The sequence below is a fragment of the Anser brachyrhynchus genome, assembly GCF_964034855.1.
Source record: "Anser brachyrhynchus genome assembly, chromosome: 11".
Classification (NCBI taxonomy): domain Eukaryota; kingdom Metazoa; phylum Chordata; class Aves; order Anseriformes; family Anatidae; genus Anser; species Anser brachyrhynchus.
Window position 1 is genome coordinate 8476091 of NC_137706.1, and position 21090 is coordinate 8497180.

The following is a 21090-nucleotide window of genomic DNA, read 5'->3' on the forward strand; positions in this document are numbered from 1 at the left end:
TATGGGCCTGTTGGATGAAGTGTCCTGTAGCTTTTAATGGAAGTCAAGTCTTACATACAAATCCATATTTCACACTTGTTATTTCGAACACGTCTAATTCTTGTGCTTGATGCCCATGTTATAAACTGCTTGCAGTAGTTTTGCTTGCAGAGTAAGCAGAAAGCATCTAGGTTGTAAGCATGACTTCTGTTGCTCAGCTCTTACATATGGGTATCTGTTATTTTAATAAAGTGCACTTTAAGTCATAGGTGACTTGATAGATTTTGTAAACCCAGGAATTTGTGCTTAAACCGATTTTATGAGTTCGGTTTTTTTCCGTAACTTCCAACTTCCACTTGGAAATTACTGAAGCTTTTCTGCCAGATTTAAAGCAAGGGGCTTTCATCCTGCTGCAGCTTTATCATTACAATTTTCTGAATGATCCTGTCAGCAGGCAGTTGTAGAAAAAGGGCGTTTCTATACAGCAGTATCCTGAGGACATGGGTTTCCAGTATTACAGTACAACTGTAAATACTGAGTTGCATGGTTTCTGTTTGTTTCCAGAGGCTTAGAAATGTCTTGTCACTAGTGCAAAGTTCCAGAAAAGCTTCTGCTTCTCAAAGATGCATGTAGGAAAGAATATTCTTGTACAACCTTAATGTTATGTAGGCTGTCTTCTAAGGAAACCAAAACTTCTGTCTCACAGAGACTTAAAATATATAAGGCACGAAACTCAAGACTTCTGCTTGAGTTCTAAGACCAAAGGTAAGGGTTCTAAAATTTTCATGTCACCTTTAGAAAGCAGGTGCTTATATTAAATTAGTCCCCCCCCATTTGAGCTCTTAAGTATCTTTTTTAATGCTGTTTGGCATGTCAGCAGACATGTAGATCTTGTCCAGACACAAAAAGTGCTTTCTCTTCAAGCTAATAGTTGAGGATGTGAGTAGTAGTAGCTAGGTGTGGGGTAGCGACCTGAACATATTTAGGGAAGGAATAAGATTTAGGATTGGTAAGTAGGGAACACCTGGATTTTTGCCTGAGGAACCAGTTTTGTTAGTTCTGCTTCTTAAATTGGATGGTTTTTCTAGTAAATCTTTTCTTAAACAGTTAAACTGTTCTTAAAATTAGACTGAAGGGAGCTGCTGTTGTAAACCTCTTTCGATTTGTAGTAAAATCTGTATATATTGTAAGCGTTTAGTGGCAGATGAGCCAGTTCACTGTTAACACTGCATGTGCTCCTGATAGCATTTTCCCTACATGTTTATAACAACTAGATCTCCTTTAGTTAGCAGAAACTTCACTTTTTTGTCATGAATTACTTAACATAAATAACTTCATGTAGTATAGAAAAGACTTGTTCATCTCTTACTGATACTTAAACATGGAGAAGAGATTCAGTTTGTAGCCATCTGCTTTGCAAAGGAAATACACCAGAAATGCGTCTCTCAGAGCTCTTCTGCTGATCTAATAGGACTTGAATGCAAACCTGCCAGAAAAACAAAAACACTACAGAATTATGTTCTGCTAAAATAGGTTCTGTGTCGGCTCGCTAGAGGAGACTGCTCTTTGATTTGTGTATGAATTCAATATTTATCTATCAAGCTGTTTGAATAGAAGTGTACAGTAACGGTCGTCTCTTTCAAAAAAAAAAAAGCCTATACCTCGTCAGCATTTCAGTATTTAAAAGCAGGTAGATGTAAGACTCCAAACTTTTTGCTGTATTAAACTAAGACTTGACTAACCATAAGCAGAATGGACACTTAATGTTTTTGTTCAGACTTAGATGTCTCTTCAGGGTTCGAGACTGCCTACTGAGGTTGCGTATATTTCTGTATTTATAACTTGGACCTAATGGTAAAGGCTTCTTAATCATTAACTGAAACCTCTTGCAGCCTGAAAGGCATGGTTTGCTTTCTGTCATCTAAATTGCAGTAGAACTGAAGAAGGTTTTTGCAGTGTCAGTGTTCTTCTTTGGTGTAGAAAGCCCCTTAAAACTGCAGATTTTCTTTTGCTATTTCTTCTTTCCCATTTGGCAAACCTTACCTTTCCTTTTGCTTTTTCCCTCCACATCTAGCGAAGCTGAGATGAACGCTGCTGGTTTTTTTATTTGTTTGACAACAGCGGATTCAACTTACATAATAGCTGTTTCTCATGCCAAGACACTCTCGTTGATGCTGGTGCATAAACAAGGTCAGCTGAGTACAGGGAACAGGGTATTCAGCTGCTGCTGAGGAACTGTGGTAATTTTGTGGGTCACCAGAAATAGCTGCTCTGGTTAAATAATTTCTCAATGGACTTGTGAGGCTTTACCCTTAGCACTTGAGAGCTGAAAACGCTAGTTGTACTACTGACCCAGGAAAGAACTAACCTAGTAGCACTTAAATGCACTTTGCTGCTGCCAGAATGGGTAACTTGTAACAGAATACAGTCTCTAAGATAGCAGCAGTTTGCTCGGCACCCTAAGGTAAAGTGAACTTTAAATCTCTACAGCCCTTCAGTGGGTTTTCTTAAAGGACAGCTTGAGTTTCAGGGACTGAGGTGTACTACCTAAACATAGTCTGTTTTTCACACACACTGCAGCTCTTTTAATATACTTTAGTTTGTAAGCAGAGGGAAGTAAACTAAAACCCATGCCACTTAAATGCTTTTGTTGCAAGAGGGAATGTGAAGCCTAATGTAGGGCTTTGACTAATGCCAAATGCAACCAGAAGACTTAAATTTCTTTACGTGTTCTTTGGCCTAAGTCCACGGGTTGTCTTCTCTCCTTGGCTGAAGAGAAGGTTGAAGATAAGCGATCATACTAAGGATTTCCATAGGAGAGGAGTGCATGCAGTCCCAATTTTGCACCCTCCTAATAGGTTAAAGATATGGTACTCTTTTTCTTATCTTCTTTTAGGGTTTGTGTCTTTTATATAAGTTTAGAAGAATATGCATCTGCTAATTTTGTAAACGTGTTCTTTTCCTTGGCGGTATCCCTAATGTTATTCTTGCCAGTATCAGGAAATAACCTTTAATTTGACTTGATGGACAGTATGTAATGTGGAGCAAGATTTAGCCCTCCTCTTGACATTGTAATACCTTTAAAGAATCACTTGCTTACTGGGAATTAAAAAAGGTCTTTGAACTGGAATCGTTAACTCAAATATTTAATGACTTGCTGCTGCTTGCTTTTCAGAGTTCTCTCCCCACTTAGTCATTTAGAGATGAATGTTTTTCTTATTTAGATAATGCTGATAGCCTTTTTGATTTCCTTTTGAGGAGTTTATGCACTTTCCTTTAAAAGTCTCAAATGCCTGTACTTTAATCTTTGGGCTTTATGAATCCTAAGGTGTCACTTCCATTTTCAGCTTAATCCTTGAAATATGAACCTGCTTTAACTTCCAGGAATTAATGTAGTTCTGCACAAATACCGAGAACGTCAAGTAATGCTAGAGGAAACTTGTCTTCCAAAGCTCTTCATTTCATGGGAATTTCCTTTTTTATTTGCTTGGTTTTTGTTTGTTTTTATCAATTAACTTTTGGTATTGCAGCTGAGTTACCTGAAATGTATTGAGTGAGGCATTTTACTGTGTTGTTCTGAGGTGTGCAATGTATTTCTGATCAGACAGAAAACAGGCAATCTGGTATTTGGGTTTAACAGTGCAGTGAATTGCACCTCGTGCCTTGGATAACTCAAGCAACAGACTGTGGTTGTGTTTTGAGGGGAGGGAAGGGACAAAAAGGAATGTGCAAAGCAGAAGAACTGAGGCTGCAAAATACATCACTAGAGATTAAATGCAGCAGACAGCTAAAGCAGTGGCATGTGCAGTGATTTCTGCATGGTTAGGTGAGCACTACTGAATTGTGAATGCTCTGTTCTCAAGCCCTAGCTTTCTTGGAGTTGCTTATGTGTTTTAAGAGTTTTACTCAAATGTGTATGTTCCCACTAAAGCGCTAGTGAAGATTAGAAACACTTCTGTAAAAAGTAATGCTTATATTGGCTCGAATGAAAGATTCCTAGTTCCAATAGTGGCAGAAGCATGTTCCCTTAGGGGGAAGAGTTCGAGAACAGGGCAAGCTTGTAGTGGTGCATCTAATGGCTATTTTTCATGTCCAACAGTTTTTGGCTCTGGGAATTCCTGCACCAGGTGTATCTATCATATGCAGCCCTCAGCAAATGGAATGTTGTCCATGTAAAAGTTTACTCCCTTTAGCAAGGATTTCTCCAGTTATTTACCTGTTGTCCTGTAGAACCACCTCATAGGCAGTGTGCTTGCACAGGACAGGATGATTGTGCGAGACTTTCTATGCCTGTTCTTTTTATTTTACAGGAAAAAAAAGTCACTTGGGAGCTTATCCAGTAGTTCTTTGAAACTTTCAGCTTACAGATCAAATGGCCATGCTTTTCTGCTCTTGTCCCTTGGCACCAATTCCACATGGACAGATACTTGTCACGTCCTGTGACTGACCAGTTATTTCTAGGGCAACTGTAAATCTTGCTCTCACGACTGGAGAAATGGGAGTTTCCTCTCCTTTGAAAAGGGCAGTCACTTTTCCAGAAGGATACTTATTTTTATCTGAATTCAGTCTTTGAAATTGTAACTTGCACATAGGGAGTTACTGAAAGGTAATGTTTTTAATTTTAGTATCATTACAGCTAAGCTTAATTCACTGCTCTACTATAACTTGCAATGGTGTGATGCAGGTAGTTCTCTTCTAAACAGCAGTTTAATATCAGTTTTAAAAAAGTCCATCAAAGTTGTCACTGTGATGAGGACTTTGTTTCACAGCAGCAGCATTTAATGTTAACGCTACCATGAGGTATAACAGTTAATCTCCATAGGCTCCCTCTTTAGTGTCCTCCCAGAGTAGTTCAGAGCAGGTAAATTAAGCTCCTATGCTAAACTTTCTTGGTTAAGCTTCTTAGACTCTTACTTAATCACATATTACTGATCTGCAGTGTATGGATTCATCAGAGGGTCAAATCTAACTTTAATATTGCTCTATGAGGTGTGGACAGCCCAACAGGAAGCTCCTGGGAAAAAGGGTGGAGAAACTCTTCCAAGTCTACTGAGGCTTGCTTAGGCATGCAGGCAGGTGCTTCAGTAAACGGAGAAATAATGTCTCTTGAGCCCTGTCTTTACGTGGGCTTTATTTAATCAGTTGAAAGGAGTTGGCTGTTATTTGCATATTTAATTACAAAGCTCATTCTTCATATCTATCCATTAAGAAAATGAGTGGAATTTCAGCTATCTGTATAATAACATCCAGTGTAACATGAAAATGAATAGCCTAAAAGAGTAGTCTGCGGGTTATATAGTGTGAAGCTAAGCATATTATATGATGCTGCTGAATAGAGAAGACAAAGGAGCCATGCGGAGGCTTTAGTTTCAAGTAACTGGCTATAGTATCAAGTGACAATGATTGATCTTTAATCCTTAATAAGAAATAATTTGATCCTACAGTTGTGGAATATATAGTATACTTTTGATTCCAGGCAAACAGGGATGGCATTCCAGGTATAAGGCAATGGTCCTATCTCATTCAGATTCCTCCTTAGTGGAGGAATACCTCTCTGACACTTCTGTCCAAATAGGATCAGTCTGTGGATGTTTATAGTATCTGAGAGGAAACTGAGGGAACCAATCTCTTTGGATTTTTGGAGCAGAAAAATAGACTTAAACTAATCACTCAGGACTTCATATAGAGAGGCTGAACTGAACTTTATTGTACTTTTTCCTTTTTTTAACGTGAAACTATGCTGATGAGACACATGTATTAGCTTGCATTTCAGTGGGAGTGACTGAGGTCCAAGCAGCAGCAGATAACTGCATGAATCTCAGGAGATAATCTTCCTTTGGAAAACCTTCTTCCAGTGAAAGCTAAGAAAAACAAGTGATTTTCAAGTTTTCAAGGGTCAGGGTTGATAGCTCCTTTACCTTATCTGGAATCCTCATGCATCTTCCATGTTTTAAGTATTGTAATGCTAATTTTTGTCCTGCCGTTATCCAAAAGTCTAGAATGTTAATTGGTATTTCAAGTGGAATATATAAGGAGAGTCATCAGGTAACATCTAAGGTTTAGTATAAAAAATTTTCCCACTAGCTTTGAAATTGAGTTGCAGAGAGTAATCTAGGTACTTCTGACCATTGTGTTTATTCTAAACAAACACGGTAAGCTTGTAAGTGGAAAGAGTACTGACCTTCCTTCAAAGCTTGTAGAGCTGAGACAAGATGGTTAATACTCCGGTCACAGAACTGTCAGTATTGCTTATGTGTGCAGAATGTATGCAATCCAGCAATTGGCCTTATTAGTAGACATCAGTTACTTGATAACTGGTGTGTTCATTAATTGGTGAATTACTGGTGTTTTTTAGAGCCTGTCATATTTTGTATGCCCATCACTAGAAGGTGGTTTTTGCCTTTGGCACATTGCATCTCAGGCAGGGTCAGAAATTGTATGCTCAGTTCTCAGTAAGTCTGAGACACTAAGAAATCCAGTACTGAGCTCTAAAAGAACAAGAGATTTCCGCTCTTGTTGCATAAACCGCAAGAACTGTGACAAATTGTGACAAAATATTAGGTATTTGAAAGCTTGCTTACCTTAGTCTTCCTCTATGTAGGTGTTGATTGCTTTTCTCTCTATTGCAAATAAGTGTTGGTTTTGTTCTGCATTTTCTGAATATATAGGTTGGTCTTGCCTCTTCCAGAAGCTGGCGTTCTGTAGTGGATACTTTCCAGCTCCTGTGTCTCGTGTCTACCACATAAAAACGCACTTCTGAGAAAACAGTAAAACCTTACGTGCAGAAGCTTATACTTAGCAATAATCTTAGCTTTTTTTTTTCCTTCAGTGCTCGAGAGCAGAAGCTAAAAGTGAATCCAATGTTAGGAATGTATTGCAGATCCCTCTTGAAAGTCAAAATGCCAAAGAGATTGAATTCCTTTATGGAAGAATATCTGTCATTGTACCTTGCTTAAAAGTTTGTATGGTATCACCTATACCATGTAGTGATACATATTAAGGAGCTGCTATTGAGAGAGCATCGTGTTTCTTTGCTCACTAGAATATGTAACTTCTCAAAAATCTAATGCTAATACAGAAATCAAAATATTCTTGATACACTCAAGATAGTGTAACTTTGTAATGAAAATAAAGCTGTTTATCAATATTACTTTTTGCTTATTTGGAGTCTTTCTTGTTTCTTTCTTGTTTGTTTCAGGGTGCAGTCTCTGGGTCAGTTCAGGCTTCAGATCGACTTATGAAAGAACTCAGGGATATATATAGATCACAGAGTTATAAAACAGGTAACGCACTTCAGATTTCCCTTCTTAAAATGCACTTTAAAAGAATTCTCATGGAAATACTTCCTGTAATCCTTCTGTGTTTTGTAGTTGTGTGTATATGTGTATATATTTATAGATGTGAAAATGCATAGATATATATAAGCTAACTATATATAACAGTGTATTTATGAAGAGAAAGGAAGTCAGGATACATATCTCCTGAAATGTTCTTCCATTTTGTTATGTAAACCTTCATACCAGAATTAACAGGATTGATATAACTGTGGGAATGCTCTTGGGGTGGATGGCTATAAAGAACAACTCCTGATGACTACTGTGGGAGTTCTTGAGTTTTCAGAACTGCCTGAAATTCAGCTTTCCAGGTGCAGGGCAAAAGCTGTGAGCATGTTCTGGTGGGTGGCACTCTAACAAAGAGTATGCTTGCTGTGGAGGAATTTGTGTTCAACAGCAGAAGGTTTTGCTATTACTCAAGATTTAACCTTGATTACCCTCCTGTTAGTTGTATTATTTTGTCATGATGCTAATCTGATCCTGAGCTCCATGTATTCCTCAGAATAAGGATACAAATGACAAGAGAGAAGAAGTTTGTCTTTTAAATTTGTTTGGTTAACAAACATTGACTAGCTTTCTGTAGGTAGGTGGTTGGCTGTTCTCTTTGCTCCATATACGGGCTATGTCTAAACTAGCCCAGCAAAGGAAACAGCATGTTGAATTATATGAGAATAATTGTGCAAGAAGTAGAAGTTACATACATTTCAGGCAAGTTGTATTCCTGTAGGTCAGCCCAATAGCCAACTCCATCACTGCAGCCAGGAATGAGAACCTGCTGGTGCAGGCCAGGATGTGAACAGAAGGAGTGCCGGATTAGAAAGTCAGTCTAAACTTTAATCCTCTATCTTGTACTTGTCTGAATTACTCCCCTAGTTTGTTTCTAGTGGGTTTAAGTCTTGTATGGTGGCTATGGGATTTTAATTTCTGTGTAGAAAGACAGAGTTAAAGAAGCAATAGGCTTCTGTTTTGATTTGGTATGTTTACCTTTCAGGTAAATAGTTTTATGTGCTTAAATACTGTGGACAGTGATAAAATGTTTGAAGTATAAATTTGATTATAATTTACTATTGATCTAAAGTAGCCTCACACTTTCAGGTTTTATCTCAACTGAGTCCTTGCCAGTATACCCTAATCATCATCTATTTGATAGAGAACGGATGAGTAGGGTTAAGGAAGAGCCTAGAAATAGTTCTGCAGTAAGTCTTGGGGGATGCTTTACTGCCCATATGTGATCATGGTTTGCTTATGTGGACAGAACAAGGATTAAGTATAAAAATCTGTTTGATGAAAAACTGTACGGTGCATAATGACATAGATACTGCCAAAGGGACAGCCAGGAGCTCCTGTAACAGGTGTTTTGAGGTGAGGATTCATGTTATGTGAGCCAGCAGTGGGCCCTGGCAGCCAGGAGGGCCAACCGCATCCTGGGGTGCATCAAGCACAGCATTGCTAGTCGGTCGAGGGAAGTGACTGTCCCGCTTTACTCTGCGCTGGTGCAGCCTCACCTCGAGTACTGTGTGCAGTTCTGGGCACCACAGTACAAAAAGGACATTAAACTGTTGGAGAGTGTCCAGAGGAGGGTGACAAAGATGGTGAAGGGCCTAGAGGGGAAGACGTATGAGGGGCGGCTGAGGTCACTTGGCCTGTTCAGCCTGGAGAAGAGGAGGCTGAGGGGGGACCTCATCGCGGTCTACAACTTCCTCGTGAGGGGGAGTGGAGGGGCAGGTGACCTATTCTCCGTTATCACCAGTGACAGGACCCATGGGAACGGCGTTAAGCTGAGGCAGGGGAAGTTTAGGCTGGACATCAGGAAGAGGTTCTGCACCGAAAGGGTGGTTGCACGCTGGAACAGGCTCCCCAGGGAAGTGGTCACTGCACCAAGCCTGTCTGAATTTAAGAAGAGATTGGACTGTGCACTTAGTCACATGGTCTACATTTTTGGGCAGACCTGTGCGGTGCCAGGAGTTGGACTTGATGATCCTTATGGGTCCCTTCCAATTTGGGATAGTCTATGATTCTATGTTGCTTAAATAATGCCATTTCTGGGCTTTAGATCAATTGCAAGTCTTAAGTAGTTACAGAAGACTAAACCACTCATGTTAGAAAGCACACTCTAAATGACGAGGAAAAGAACGTCTTGCTCAACTGTAAAGAAAGTTGAGATACTGAAAGATGATTATGGTAACTTATTATTAGCTTATGACTCAGGAATATCTGAACAGACTGCAACTGGACACCCTGTGTGGAGTCCTGAAAAGTGTTAAAGTCGTCAAGTGAGAGAATTCCCAAGTTCAAGGAACTACCATAGCTTTCTTGATAAAATGTCAGTGGGGGGTCCTTCAAACGCTTTGAGTGGTGTTTTGAATCACTTCCTGAACTATTTTATTCTGTTCTATTTTTTTATTCTAATCTATAGAAATTTGATATTCTTTATGGAAAGAAGTATCACTGTCCTCAATGGCAAAAATCTATTCCTTTTTAAGGAGCTAAATGACATACTCTTTACTGTAACGCAGTATAATCCCATGCCACTTCCTAGCAGTCTCACAGAACAAAGTGAGACTATCTTGTAACCTCAGTCTGTCCTAGTCAAGGAACTGTCTTGTTTACCTGGAGTTCTGTAACTCCGTTTCTTCAAATCTCCTTGTATAAATAAATGTCTGATAAGTGTAGTTACCCTGGTTAAACTGGAAATCTCTAACCGAGGTGGAGGTTGACATGGTGTTTCAAAGCAGGATCACTATCCTACTGATCCGCTTATTAAATTGTCAGTAAACTATGCCACTTCTTATGAAAGACACCTGGATTCATTCCTTCTGGTTCATTTAGTCTTAGGGCTTCAGTGAATCAGTGAATATCAGTTCCTCTCCTTTGCAAACAACTGTTTTTATAGCCTGGTTCTGTGTTTTGCTGTCAGACAGCTGTCACCATGTGAGCAGGGGCATGATAGATAATGAACTCTCCCCCTCACCCCGGGGTTTTGATCTGAGTGCTTTCTTCCAGGTCATTTTTCCCATAGTTTGAAGTTCTTGCTATGAGCACACAAAGGGAATCACAGTGGTACATTAAGGTTGTGGTAACTGTTGCAAGGTAATTTAAGGCTGGTTTCATTTTTTGTAATATAAGCCGGAAAATCAAAGGTTGCATAGGGATCGTTTTAGTTAGTGTCTCTGAGGTTACATACTTTCAGGATTGTCAGGGAATGTAGCGATAAGACAAGGAGTAATGGTTATAAACTAAAAAAGGGTAGATTTAGGTTAGATATTAGGAAGAAATTCTTCATAATGGTGATGATGAGGCCCTGGCTCAGGCTGCCCAGGGAAGCTGTGGCTGCCCTATGCCTGGCAGTGCCCAAGGCCAGTCTGGATGAGGCTTGGGGCAGCCTGGGCTGGTGGGAGGTGTCCCTGCCCATGGCAGGGTTGTGGAATTAAATGATCTTTAAGGTCCCTTCCAACCCAAACCGTTCTGTCACTGACAGTAGGGACAGCACTGGGACTTCTAAAGTAAATAATACATTTAGTAGTAGTTCGTTAAAATTTTCTGCTCTGTTAAACTATTCTAAAAAGTAGCATAAGAATAGAATGAAATTGCCTAAAACCAGTGTTAAAAATAAACCCAGGGCACAGGATGGGAGGTGCATGGCAGTCCCCATGGCCGAACAGCAGCCTTTCTCTCTGGCAAGCCAAATGGCCTGGGGGAGCCAGCCCCAGAAAAGGGGCCCTCAGCCCCCCCAACCTCCTCCTTGTCCACGTGAGGGCATCTTCCAGGCTGCTCCCAACACAGCCGCCTTTGGCCACATGTGGAACACTCCATCACAGAGGCTTGCTGAGGTCACGGTGGCCACCACTGCACTGCCTTTGCTGCGGGCCCTTTAAAACAGGCCCCCTGCAGCTGGCCCAGCATTCGCTGAGCATCTAGGCCCTCTGACTGCCAGCTTGTGCGGCAGGAAGGAGACTAGAAGAGCAAGGTGAGCAGCAGGCCTCCTTGGTGTGCGAGGACAGCCATGCAGTCCAGTGAAGCACCAAGAAGGAAAGCACCTGAGCAGAAGATGTGTCGTGGGCGGAGGGATAGCGCCGGTGGCACAAGAGATACCAGTGCTCAGGGGACCTCTGGCGCCCAGCACACAGACAGGTACAGGCAGTACCGTTGGCACCGCAATGATGCGGGGAGCAGGCCGGCCCCTCAAACACCCAGCGACAGGGGGCCTGGGCCTTACCATAGGAGCAACGGGGATGTGGGGCGAAGGCGGGAGCATGAGGCAGACAGCCGCGGGGTCTTGGACTAGGTGAGGCCGCAGAGGTTGGACTAGGTGATTTGGAGGTCTCTTCCAAACTAGGTGATTCTGTGATCTTCAGCTAAGGGTGTGTGTTCAAGATAGTATCCATTTTAAAACCAAAGTTTCTTCAGTGTTTTAAATAGTGCCCTTGGAGCTCAGGCAAAAGCAAAATATGGCTACAGGCTTGCTGGCAGCAGGAGAGTTGCTGACCTACCTGTAAAATGTAGTTGAACTACCCTTAAAAACGGAGAACCCTTCTCTCATAAACCTCACATAAGCTAACACAAGCAAAAAATATTCCAGCAAATTAAATGATTCTGCTGTAGGTTAAACAGAATTTCATTAATCTTTTGGATAACGGGAATTGCAAGTTCTCCAAAGTAAGAATTATTTGTTGTTTCCAAATACAAAATTGGAAGTTCGGTTAGTTCATATAGAAAAATTCTTAAAGATCTTAACTTATTTTGGGAGGAAAAATAATTTGCTTATATTTAAGTGAAATAATATCTATTCGTGTCTTCAGTGGCTCTGTTGTTCATATGATTACTTTTATCCAAATACTGTATGTGGTTTATTTTTAGTTACAGTAAGGTTGCTGTAAGCAAGAAATGGTGTCTGTTCCCGAGGGGTTGTTTTTCTTACTACCTTTTTATCTCCTAATTTCTGGCTTGCTTTGTGGTTCTGTTGTGTTCCTTTTTTTTTTTTTAATTTTATCTCCTCTATGGATAGCCTCTTAGACAAATAAAACAAACCACCACTATCACCACCAGAACCCATTTCACTTGTGTTAAGAGGAGAACCTACCTTGATTCCCTTTCCCACTTTGAGGATCTATCAGGAACCAGTATGTAAATGGTTAGCAGAAATACTTCTTCAGGGTAACTCCTGTATTTTTTTCCTCAATTAAGAAAAAAACATCTGAGATGGTTCCAGATAACATCTCTTGACTATTTAAAAACAAAACAGCAACAACAACAGAAACCAACTATGGATAATGCTGTTAAAAAGCTTCCATATCAAAACAGTGAGCAACCCCCTGCTGCTGTTCAGGAGGACATATAAATACTGCTCAGGTCAACATTTGGGTGCTTGGAAGGTTGATTAAGTATCTTATGTGTTAAGGCTGCATTCTTGTCAGTCCTGAACGGCGTGCATCTCTGAAGAACTGTTTTACAACTTCAGGTTTAAGCACAACACAGCTCTGTAGGACCAGCAGAAGTTCCATCAGAGAAGCAGCTAGTGAAACACAGGGCTCCTGGTAACCGGTAGAGTTGAAGGACTAGCACACAAATTGTGGGTAACAGTTAGGCAGCTGTTCTTTTGATGTATATTTGAAGTTTTCTGGCTTGTCTGGTCATCTGTTGGAAATGTTTCATCCAATGCAGATTTGTCCTCTTGGGCTCCCACTCCATACACTGTTTGTCCTGTCGTGGTCTGCCAGTAGTGCAGAGAACCTCTGCTTGGACTGTGTGTTAAGTGTTTCAGAAGTGGGCTGGTCATTTGCTGGGTGCAACATTTATACCAAGTACTAAGCAAGCTGCAGTTACAGCTATGTAAAATTTGAAGGGGAACTGGGCTGGGTGAAGAGGGTCTAGAAGCCAGAAAAGCATTCTGATACATGTGGGGTTTTTAATACATAAGTGACAGAACTTTTTTCCCTTGTAGTTGCTCAGAAGTGCTTCTGCTGTTGGAGAAGGGATGTGCCTCAGTATCTTACCCATTGTTTACATCTCCTGATAGTATTTGCACTTAAAAGCAAGGAGTAGTTTATGCTAAATGTTGCCTTTCTAAAATGTTAGTGCATAGCTAATCCTATCTAATGTTTCCACAGGGATATATTCAGTGGAACTGGTAAATGACAGCTTGTATGAATGGCATGTTAAGCTTCTAAAGTAAGTTCTTGAACTTTTTCCATGTTCTGAAGAATCCATTTTAATATTGCTGTGGAAATTCTGGTTCTGATGAATAAGAATCTCTAGCCAAAGACTAAAAAATAGTGTGCAGCTGCAGTTCTGCTATACCGAAATGCATTCAGAGATGGAAGCTGGTAATTGAGCTGGTAAGAAAAAACAACTACCAAAAAAAAAAACCAAAAAACTTTCCACAGTCAGCTCTGTGTGTCACCGTAACATTTATTACTGTCCAGTTCTCCTAAAATTACTTCAAAATATGAAACCTCAAGTGGTGAAGTTCTTTGTCTGGAGCTTTTTTTAAGAAAATGCAAGTTGTAGTTTCTTATGAGACATACAAAGGAACAGAACTGATTCAGTTCGTTATTTCTGCAGTTGAGCAGGCACATAGGGCTCTCACCTGGTCTGGTGAGGGGTGTCCTTGCGTATCGCAGGGGGCTGAAACGAGGTGATCCTTAAGATCCCTTCCAACCCACGGCGTTGTATGATTCGATAGGAATATAACGATAGGAAGAATTACATTTCTTCATCCCAGCGAAAAGTGTCCGTAAACAAATGATCGACCTACAGTCTAGTTGAGGGGTAAATATCAGAGAGAAAAGAGCTCTTTAGCCTACAGAACATTCTTGTCGCTAGAACAAGTAATTCTGAACTGGCCTGATGCTGGCTATGGCTGGAAGTGGTAGGTTTCTAAGCATGTAGAGATTTTTTTTTTCTGACAAAGCTTTTCAGCTGTGGGATGGGGACAAACTAAACTGCTGAAGTAACTCTGCAATGGTTTGTAAGCTTCACCTATAGTAGAGGATTGGATTCCTGTGGTCCCTTTAACTAATCTTGTGGCTTGTTACAGGCATTTTTGACTAGTCTCTTTTTAAAAGCGATGTCACTTTTTAAAAGGGGTGTCAGTGCCTGGGTTGGATTAACCCAGAGGTGTTCGAATTAATGTTCAAGGTTCTTGCCACCAGCATTTTTTAACAAACAATTGTTGAAATTCTGCTGAGAGCAGAAAGTGCCAGCTTTAGTACTTCTGCAGATGCAGATTACATTTAACATCTGATCCAGACCTCTGATCACATACTCCATAGAGGATTCAGTAACTCTGTACTGAAAACTAGATCACTATAGCCTTTTTCTTAAATATTTTTACTCTTGGGCCATACATTTCCAGTGAGTTGAAGATAATTAAAATTATTGTTCTAAAATTAACAGTTTTTTTTTCTTAGTTATCAATGTTCAAATAACATTGGATAGTGGTGGGAATGTAGTGCATTGCAGTAAGCTTCCAGGGTGATATCATGGCAGAGCGTTTACAAAGTAAAGGGAGCAAGAATTTTCTACAATTAACTTCAAATTACAAGTTCTAATCTACACGTATATGGAGGAGCTCTTACAGAGAGTGATTGTTATTTACAGGTAGTGAAAATACTGACTTCATCCAGGATCTCCCCCTGCTTCTTTTATAGGGTTGATCCTGACAGCCCACTGCATAGTGATCTTCAGGTCTTAAAAGAAAAAGAAGGTGTAGAATACATTTTACTCAACTTCTCTTTTAAGGTACGTGTCTATGGGAAGAAATGCAGGGGGGCAAAAATTGTAGCTAACTGTAGAAGGTAACTTAAAATACCTTAAAATGTACTTAAAATGGGTAAAGATGGAGGTACAATGTTTTTTATATATTTTTTAAAGTTCAACTGTAAGTGTGGAACTAAAGCTTCCCAAAAATTGCTTTTGAACCAGTACTGTGGAAATGTGGTTATTACAGAACTGAAAAATGTTAATGTTTTAAATCTTATTTGCCAAATAAGGCTCCTGAAGTATCTCCTGATTAGGAAAACAGCGTCACAGTATAGTTCTTAATTTGATGGTTTTTTTTCTTCATGCTTTTCAGGATAATTTCCCTTTTGATCCTCCCTTTGTGCGAGTGGTATCTCCTGTGCTCACAGGAGGGTAGGTTGGAGTCCCTTTACAGAAATCTTACTTTGTGGTAAAAATGTTACAATTTGAGATTGGTCGGCTGGGTTTGCAGGGAACTTTTTGAGATTACCAAATAGACTTGAAGATATTTTCCCTAAATATCCAGCAATGAACTGCTCTAGTCCTTGAGTTCGGTGAAAGGCTCAAAGTGTGATACGGAGATGTGCTTCTCAAGGGTTATAAATGATAGCAAACAACTGGGTGCTCTTTCCAGCTGGGTACAATTCCTTAGTTTGATTAGGATTGCTTAATTTGTGTCCAGTTTGGAAACGCTGTGTCTGCCATAATGTTTAAGAACTGGTTTCTTTGTGGACTGTTAATATTACTGTTACTTCTATTGTTCCAAATAGAAATGCGTTTTGAGTTCTTGCTGAAGGATCCTGTTGCTTTAAACTTGCTGCACAGTATTAACTGTGTGTTGTTTTTGTGGTTTGTTTATTTTTTTCTGGTAACACTGCTATAAATTTTTCGTCTAAAAGTTCCTCTAATGCTAATCAGAAAGCATTCAATCTAGTCAACACTGTGCTCTGAAAGTTATCAGAAGTTATCTAAAACTCGGTTGAAACGTTGCGTGGAGCACCGAAGCTTATATATATATCAATGGAGAGAAGATTAAATTCACCTTCCAAGGCTTTTATGCATCTCCTGCTGACAGGAAGTTACAGCTCTGTGTTTGAAAATGCAGTCTGACAGCTGGTGCTGAGTCTAGTTTAAATTGCTGCCTGTCTTTTCATTTCCCTATGAAAGATGTATAGATCGTCATTGTTTAAATGCACTGATCACAGGGGAGGCTACACTTTTGGAGTGGCAAATTCTCCCTTCTCAGTCCAGGTTTTGTGCTGGCCAGTAACTGTGTCAGCATACCCATGGTGTAGCAGCAAAAAGCAGCATTCCTTTCCATGGTCTGGGGACAGTTGTGTAAGCATTTGTACGCACCAGCTGCATCACTGATTTCAACTAAGCATATGTAGCAAAGGAAAGCAGTTTCTTTTGTCTTACAGTGCCAGTTAATCTCCTCTACAGAAGTATGATATGGCTAGCTAGTTACAACATATTGTTGGCCAAAGGGCGTTTCAGCTTTGTGTGAACAAAAACATTAACTAGCCTGAGAGAGCTCGAAGTACTTTGAACAGTTTCATATTTTACTAACTGTTGATGTCAAGTATAATTTTGTTTTCACATTTATTTCTAGGTATGTCCTAGGTGGAGGTGCGTTATGCATGGAACTTCTTACTAAACAGGTGAATGCAGACTCTTCCTCTCACTGCTGAAGTGCCATGAGTAAAGGTGCATTTTTTTCAGTAAAAAGGCACTTGATGGTAGTAGCTTTTATCCAGATTAAGTAAGCATTCTTGAAAATAAAAATGGGCATTTCCCCTGATTTTGAGTCCCTGTCTAGTCTTGCTCCTTTTGTGCAAGATCTTCATTTCCACCTTGAATGGGTTACAGGAGGTCTGAGAAAGGAGCCAGAAGTGAGAGCACATCAGTTTTGAGCTCTCAGAATTTCTTGGAGGAGGCAAGTGTAAAGAGTGAGTTCTGAGGAGCAAGACGTGTTCTTTTCTTTTCCAGAAGCCTCTGCTACTGCACAGAGTCAGTTTTGGAGAAGTGAGGAATGTAGAAGATTCTTGTGTAGGCACAGTGATCAGTTTTCTCTCTAAAGTATAAATGAGTGGAGTAACTAGTTGCAGGCTCTGGCAGAAGCTTCTGTGAACCCTGGAAGGTAAAATATTGCCAGAGAGAAACTGCAGTTTTGAGAGTAATATCACCTTAGCTCACTTAGTGACTTCATTAGATAGCAGTCTTTTGTGCTTACAACAAAAAGTGTAATTTCTGTTGTGAAGTTGCTGACAATGTGTAAGTGCTGTAACGTACCTTTTCTTGTTTCTGTCTTGCTGTACTCTGGAAATGTGTGATTCAGCCTATTAATTTTTCCTACAAGTTCTTGGTACTAATACTGTATATCAGTTGCTGTTTTTATCTGGGCAATCACAGCTGTTAATAGAAAATGAGTAGTTAAAAGCTAAAAGGTGGCTTACTGGAGTGCAGTAAAAAAAACCAAACTACTACTGCACACACAAGGAGAAAAAAAAAGTAACAAAAAGAAGCCACAACAAAACACACATTCCAAAACAGATTTGGGAGGTGAGCACAAGAAGTATGTGTTACATAGAAATGTTTTCTTTCTCCTCCAGGGCTGGAGTAGTGCCTATTCAATAGAATCAGTCATCATGCAGATCAATGCCACTTTAGTCAAAGGAAAAGCCAGAGTACAGTTTGGAGCCAATAAGGTAAACGCACTGTGTACATCAATTACACAAATTATTGGTAGGCTGCTTCTGTTTCTTTGCTGATTTGCACAGAAGATACTTAGTGACAGAATTGCAGTTATACTTGCATTTTCATGTACCTCAATGTCTGGTGCATGTGTGAGTATTTTATTGGTTGTTAGCGTTGAGTTTAAGGCAACATGAATGTTTGAAGAGGAGAAAACTGTTGGATGGGCAGGGTGTGTAAGTAGGGAGATGTGATGGGGGGGAAGGAGGACTCAGAATTAGAAATGAGGAAGATTTGGAAGGAATTCGCAGAAGCTTTTTATGATTACAGTTCTGTCTAGCCTGGTAACTGGTCAGCTGAACAAGGCAGAATCTGGGGGGAGAGAAGGGTGTGCCTGAAGCGCTGCTGCTTGGGGCAGCTAGCACGTGGTTCTGAGCCCTCTGATAGAGGGGCATGTCCAGCAGCAGGGCAATGCCAGTCCATGTCATCATGATCGAGGCAAAATGAGAAATTAAGGGTATTTGTTCTGAAAATCTTGTACTTGAAAGCCAGGAACATCGTACATTGTTTTGATTTGGAAGTCCACCATAGAGTTTCTTTCTAACACTCGTTGAGGTCTTGCATGTTTAGATGCAGGTTCTCTCATGCTGTTTTTTTTTCCCTTTCAGAATCAATATAATCTAGCAAGAGCACAGCAGTCCTATAAGTCACTAGTACAAATACATGAGAAGAATGGTAAGTGTAGCTTGTATTTTCGTCCTCGTCTGCACAGTATCCTGGGATTTGATATTTGGCAGTGATAAAACTTGAAGTGCTGGAATGTCTTAACGTTGGCTTGGAAAGACTGGAAGTGGTGTTTCTGTTACTAATCTTCAAGTGTTATTGTCTTTCTTGTTCAGGTAACTTGACTAACTGTAAAGTCTGTCTGTCCACTCTTAAAAAATACAGAAAGTCCAAGGGAAGTGCACTGGCTGGGAAACTACAGCTGATATGAGAGAGCCCCCCCCCCCATTTAAAGCCAGTTATTGGTCTCTCAGATGCTTAAAACAAATATTAAAGGGCTCCAGGTATAATTGCATTCACTGTGGCAGGATGAGAAGGCAACAAATGACCTAAGGCTTTAGAAAGGTGTAAGTGACTTAGATTGTATAAAAGCAGTCAGCAGAGTTGGTACCTGGCCTCGTGATGAGGGATTTAGTCCTGGTTCCCATCTCAGTGACCGTCTTTTCCTCAAGGTGGACACAGTGTTCTTTGTGAATTCATGTTGCCATGAAAACAAGAGCATATTTCAGTATGGGTGTAGTGAGCACCTTAGTTTTCCCACCTCTAAAATGAACATAATGCCTTCAGTACTGTTGAAAAGGAGATGATGATTTTTAAATGCTTTCCATTTTTGTGATTTATTGATCTTGCCATTAACAGTGTCTTTTGCTTTTTTAGTTTGCCACAAAAGCCAGCATAGCTGTTAATTTCTAGCCATGTGCTAGGCTTGACTACAGTGCTTGCTGCAACAGGAGCTGTGCACAAAGCATTCGCAGCAGATTTATTGCTGCTGCAAAGTTGTCTTTAACTTCTAGCTGCTACCAGTTCTCTGGGACAACATAACTAGGCCTGGTACCCACCATACAAACACTGTGAGGAATTGTTACTGTAGTGGCTGGGAGAATTAAGATTGGAGATCTGAAGGTGGCCAGGAAGAGCTATGCACACTTGTGATATGATTCAACCGCTAAACATGCCAAATCGTAGCAGGAGGCAGAGTTACTCAGCTGACATTTCTAAGCCCATTCCTACAGCAAGACTTGCAAAAGTGGGATAAACTGTGCAAATGCTTGTGCACACCTAACTCTTCCATGTGCAAGATAATATGTCTATATAAATAACCCGGTGCAGTCATGTTTGTATGGCTAGACATTAAATGGCTGGAAGACATGTTTTGTTTTGCTTGTTTGTTTTTACCAGTATTCCATCTGTTTTTGTTATGGCAGTGTTTCTCCTTCAACAGCTTCTTCTGTTCATGCCCAACTTGTCCAACTAAAGATAGCTGCTATTACAAAAACAAAAAACAAATACACCACCACCAAAGAAAGGACCCATGAAAATTCTGAATTTTCACACACAAATGCTGTGTCTGGCCCTGGAATATGCCACATGCTCTATGTCCTGCTGGAGACGACTAAGGCCTAGGGTGCTTTATCTCACAGAGCTGGCCTCCTTTGGGAGGGAAGGAAGGGAGCCAGTCGAGGCTTCCGTCTCTCACAAATCCAGAATGGGCTGGTAAGATCATCTTAACCTCACAGTGTCAGTACCTAACACGTGTCTCTATTCTCCGTAGGCTGGTACACTCCTCCAAAAGAAGATGGTTAATACTGAGGACTGTTGTATACCTGGACCAATGTCAACAAAACAAGCTCTTTTTTATGTTTTCCAACACACAGACTCAAGCTACGAGTGCCCCCTATAACAGCCGTGCTGAAGACTTTAGCTATTAGATAAGTTAGTGGATAATCTGTCAACTGACACGTAAAGTATAAGTTACAGCCTTACCATTCCGCTCTTCTTAGGTATCTCGGACTGAGCAATTTGGGCCTTTACTGTATTTGTTCTTTATGGATTGCGCATATTTGGGCCACTCCTTCCCTTCTTTTTTTTTTTTAATTTTATTTGAAAGTGTAAGCTCCCTACGGCAGGCTATCAAGTTACTAAAGATCATTCAATAGGAGTTGTTCACACACTTTTTTTTGTGTATTTCTTAACTTTGGCAGAATGCAGACTGCAGACTTGCGTTGTATTGTTTCATTTAAAGGCAGGAAGTTGGATACGTTGTTTAATACTGTTCTAGGCAATGTCAGATCTTGCAAATCACAGTAGTTTTTCTGGTCTGAAATGACAGCGTTTGTAGTATTTCCAAATTAATGATATAGGAAAAGCACATGTATGTTAAGTCATTAAACATTTTTCATGGCCGTATGAGAATATGAACTGGTTCTTGGAAAAGATGCTCTTCTAGATTTTTTTTTTTCCTTCGAGGAGAGCAAGGCTGTGCCACTGCGACCTTCTCCGACTGCCCCCTTCCCGGGGCAGCAGCCCTTGCCGGGCTGGTCCTGCTGCGCGGCGGCTCACCCTGCTTACCGAGAGGAGCCGCGGTACGGAGCTTGAAGTGATTTAAAGTACTAAGGAAAACCAAGCCTTTGTCGGTGTTCCCTTTTATTAACGGGTTGTTGCAATCGTTTGTAAACTAATGAACTTATAAAGCGATCGGCACCAAGCGCGACGGCAGTCGGTGGATGGAATTTTTTATACAGAGGTTACAATAAAGTGCGGAAACAACAGCGTCTGCGTC

At 40.5% G+C, this 21090-nt stretch overlaps 1 protein-coding gene across 2 annotated transcripts in view; it reads left to right on the plus strand.

The window, feature by feature from the left end:
• Window positions 1–21079, plus strand: part of UBE2Q2 (ubiquitin conjugating enzyme E2 Q2) — a 42891-nt gene extending 21812 nt beyond the window's left edge. For both annotated transcript variants that reach the window (XM_080551383.1, XM_080551382.1), the window contains 8 exons: window positions 7178–7262; window positions 13421–13481; window positions 14963–15053; window positions 15388–15446; window positions 16666–16714; window positions 17666–17761; window positions 18416–18482; window positions 20083–21079. In XM_080551383.1, the coding sequence (XP_080407509.1) occupies window positions 7178–7262; window positions 13421–13481; window positions 14963–15053; window positions 15388–15446; window positions 16666–16714; window positions 17666–17761; window positions 18416–18482; window positions 20083–20114 (540 nt within the window). In that variant the 3' untranslated portion in view covers window positions 20115–21079. The remainder of the gene's footprint in view (window positions 1–7177; window positions 7263–13420; window positions 13482–14962; window positions 15054–15387; window positions 15447–16665; window positions 16715–17665; window positions 17762–18415; window positions 18483–20082) is intronic.
• Window positions 21080–21090: the final 11 nt, after the last annotated feature.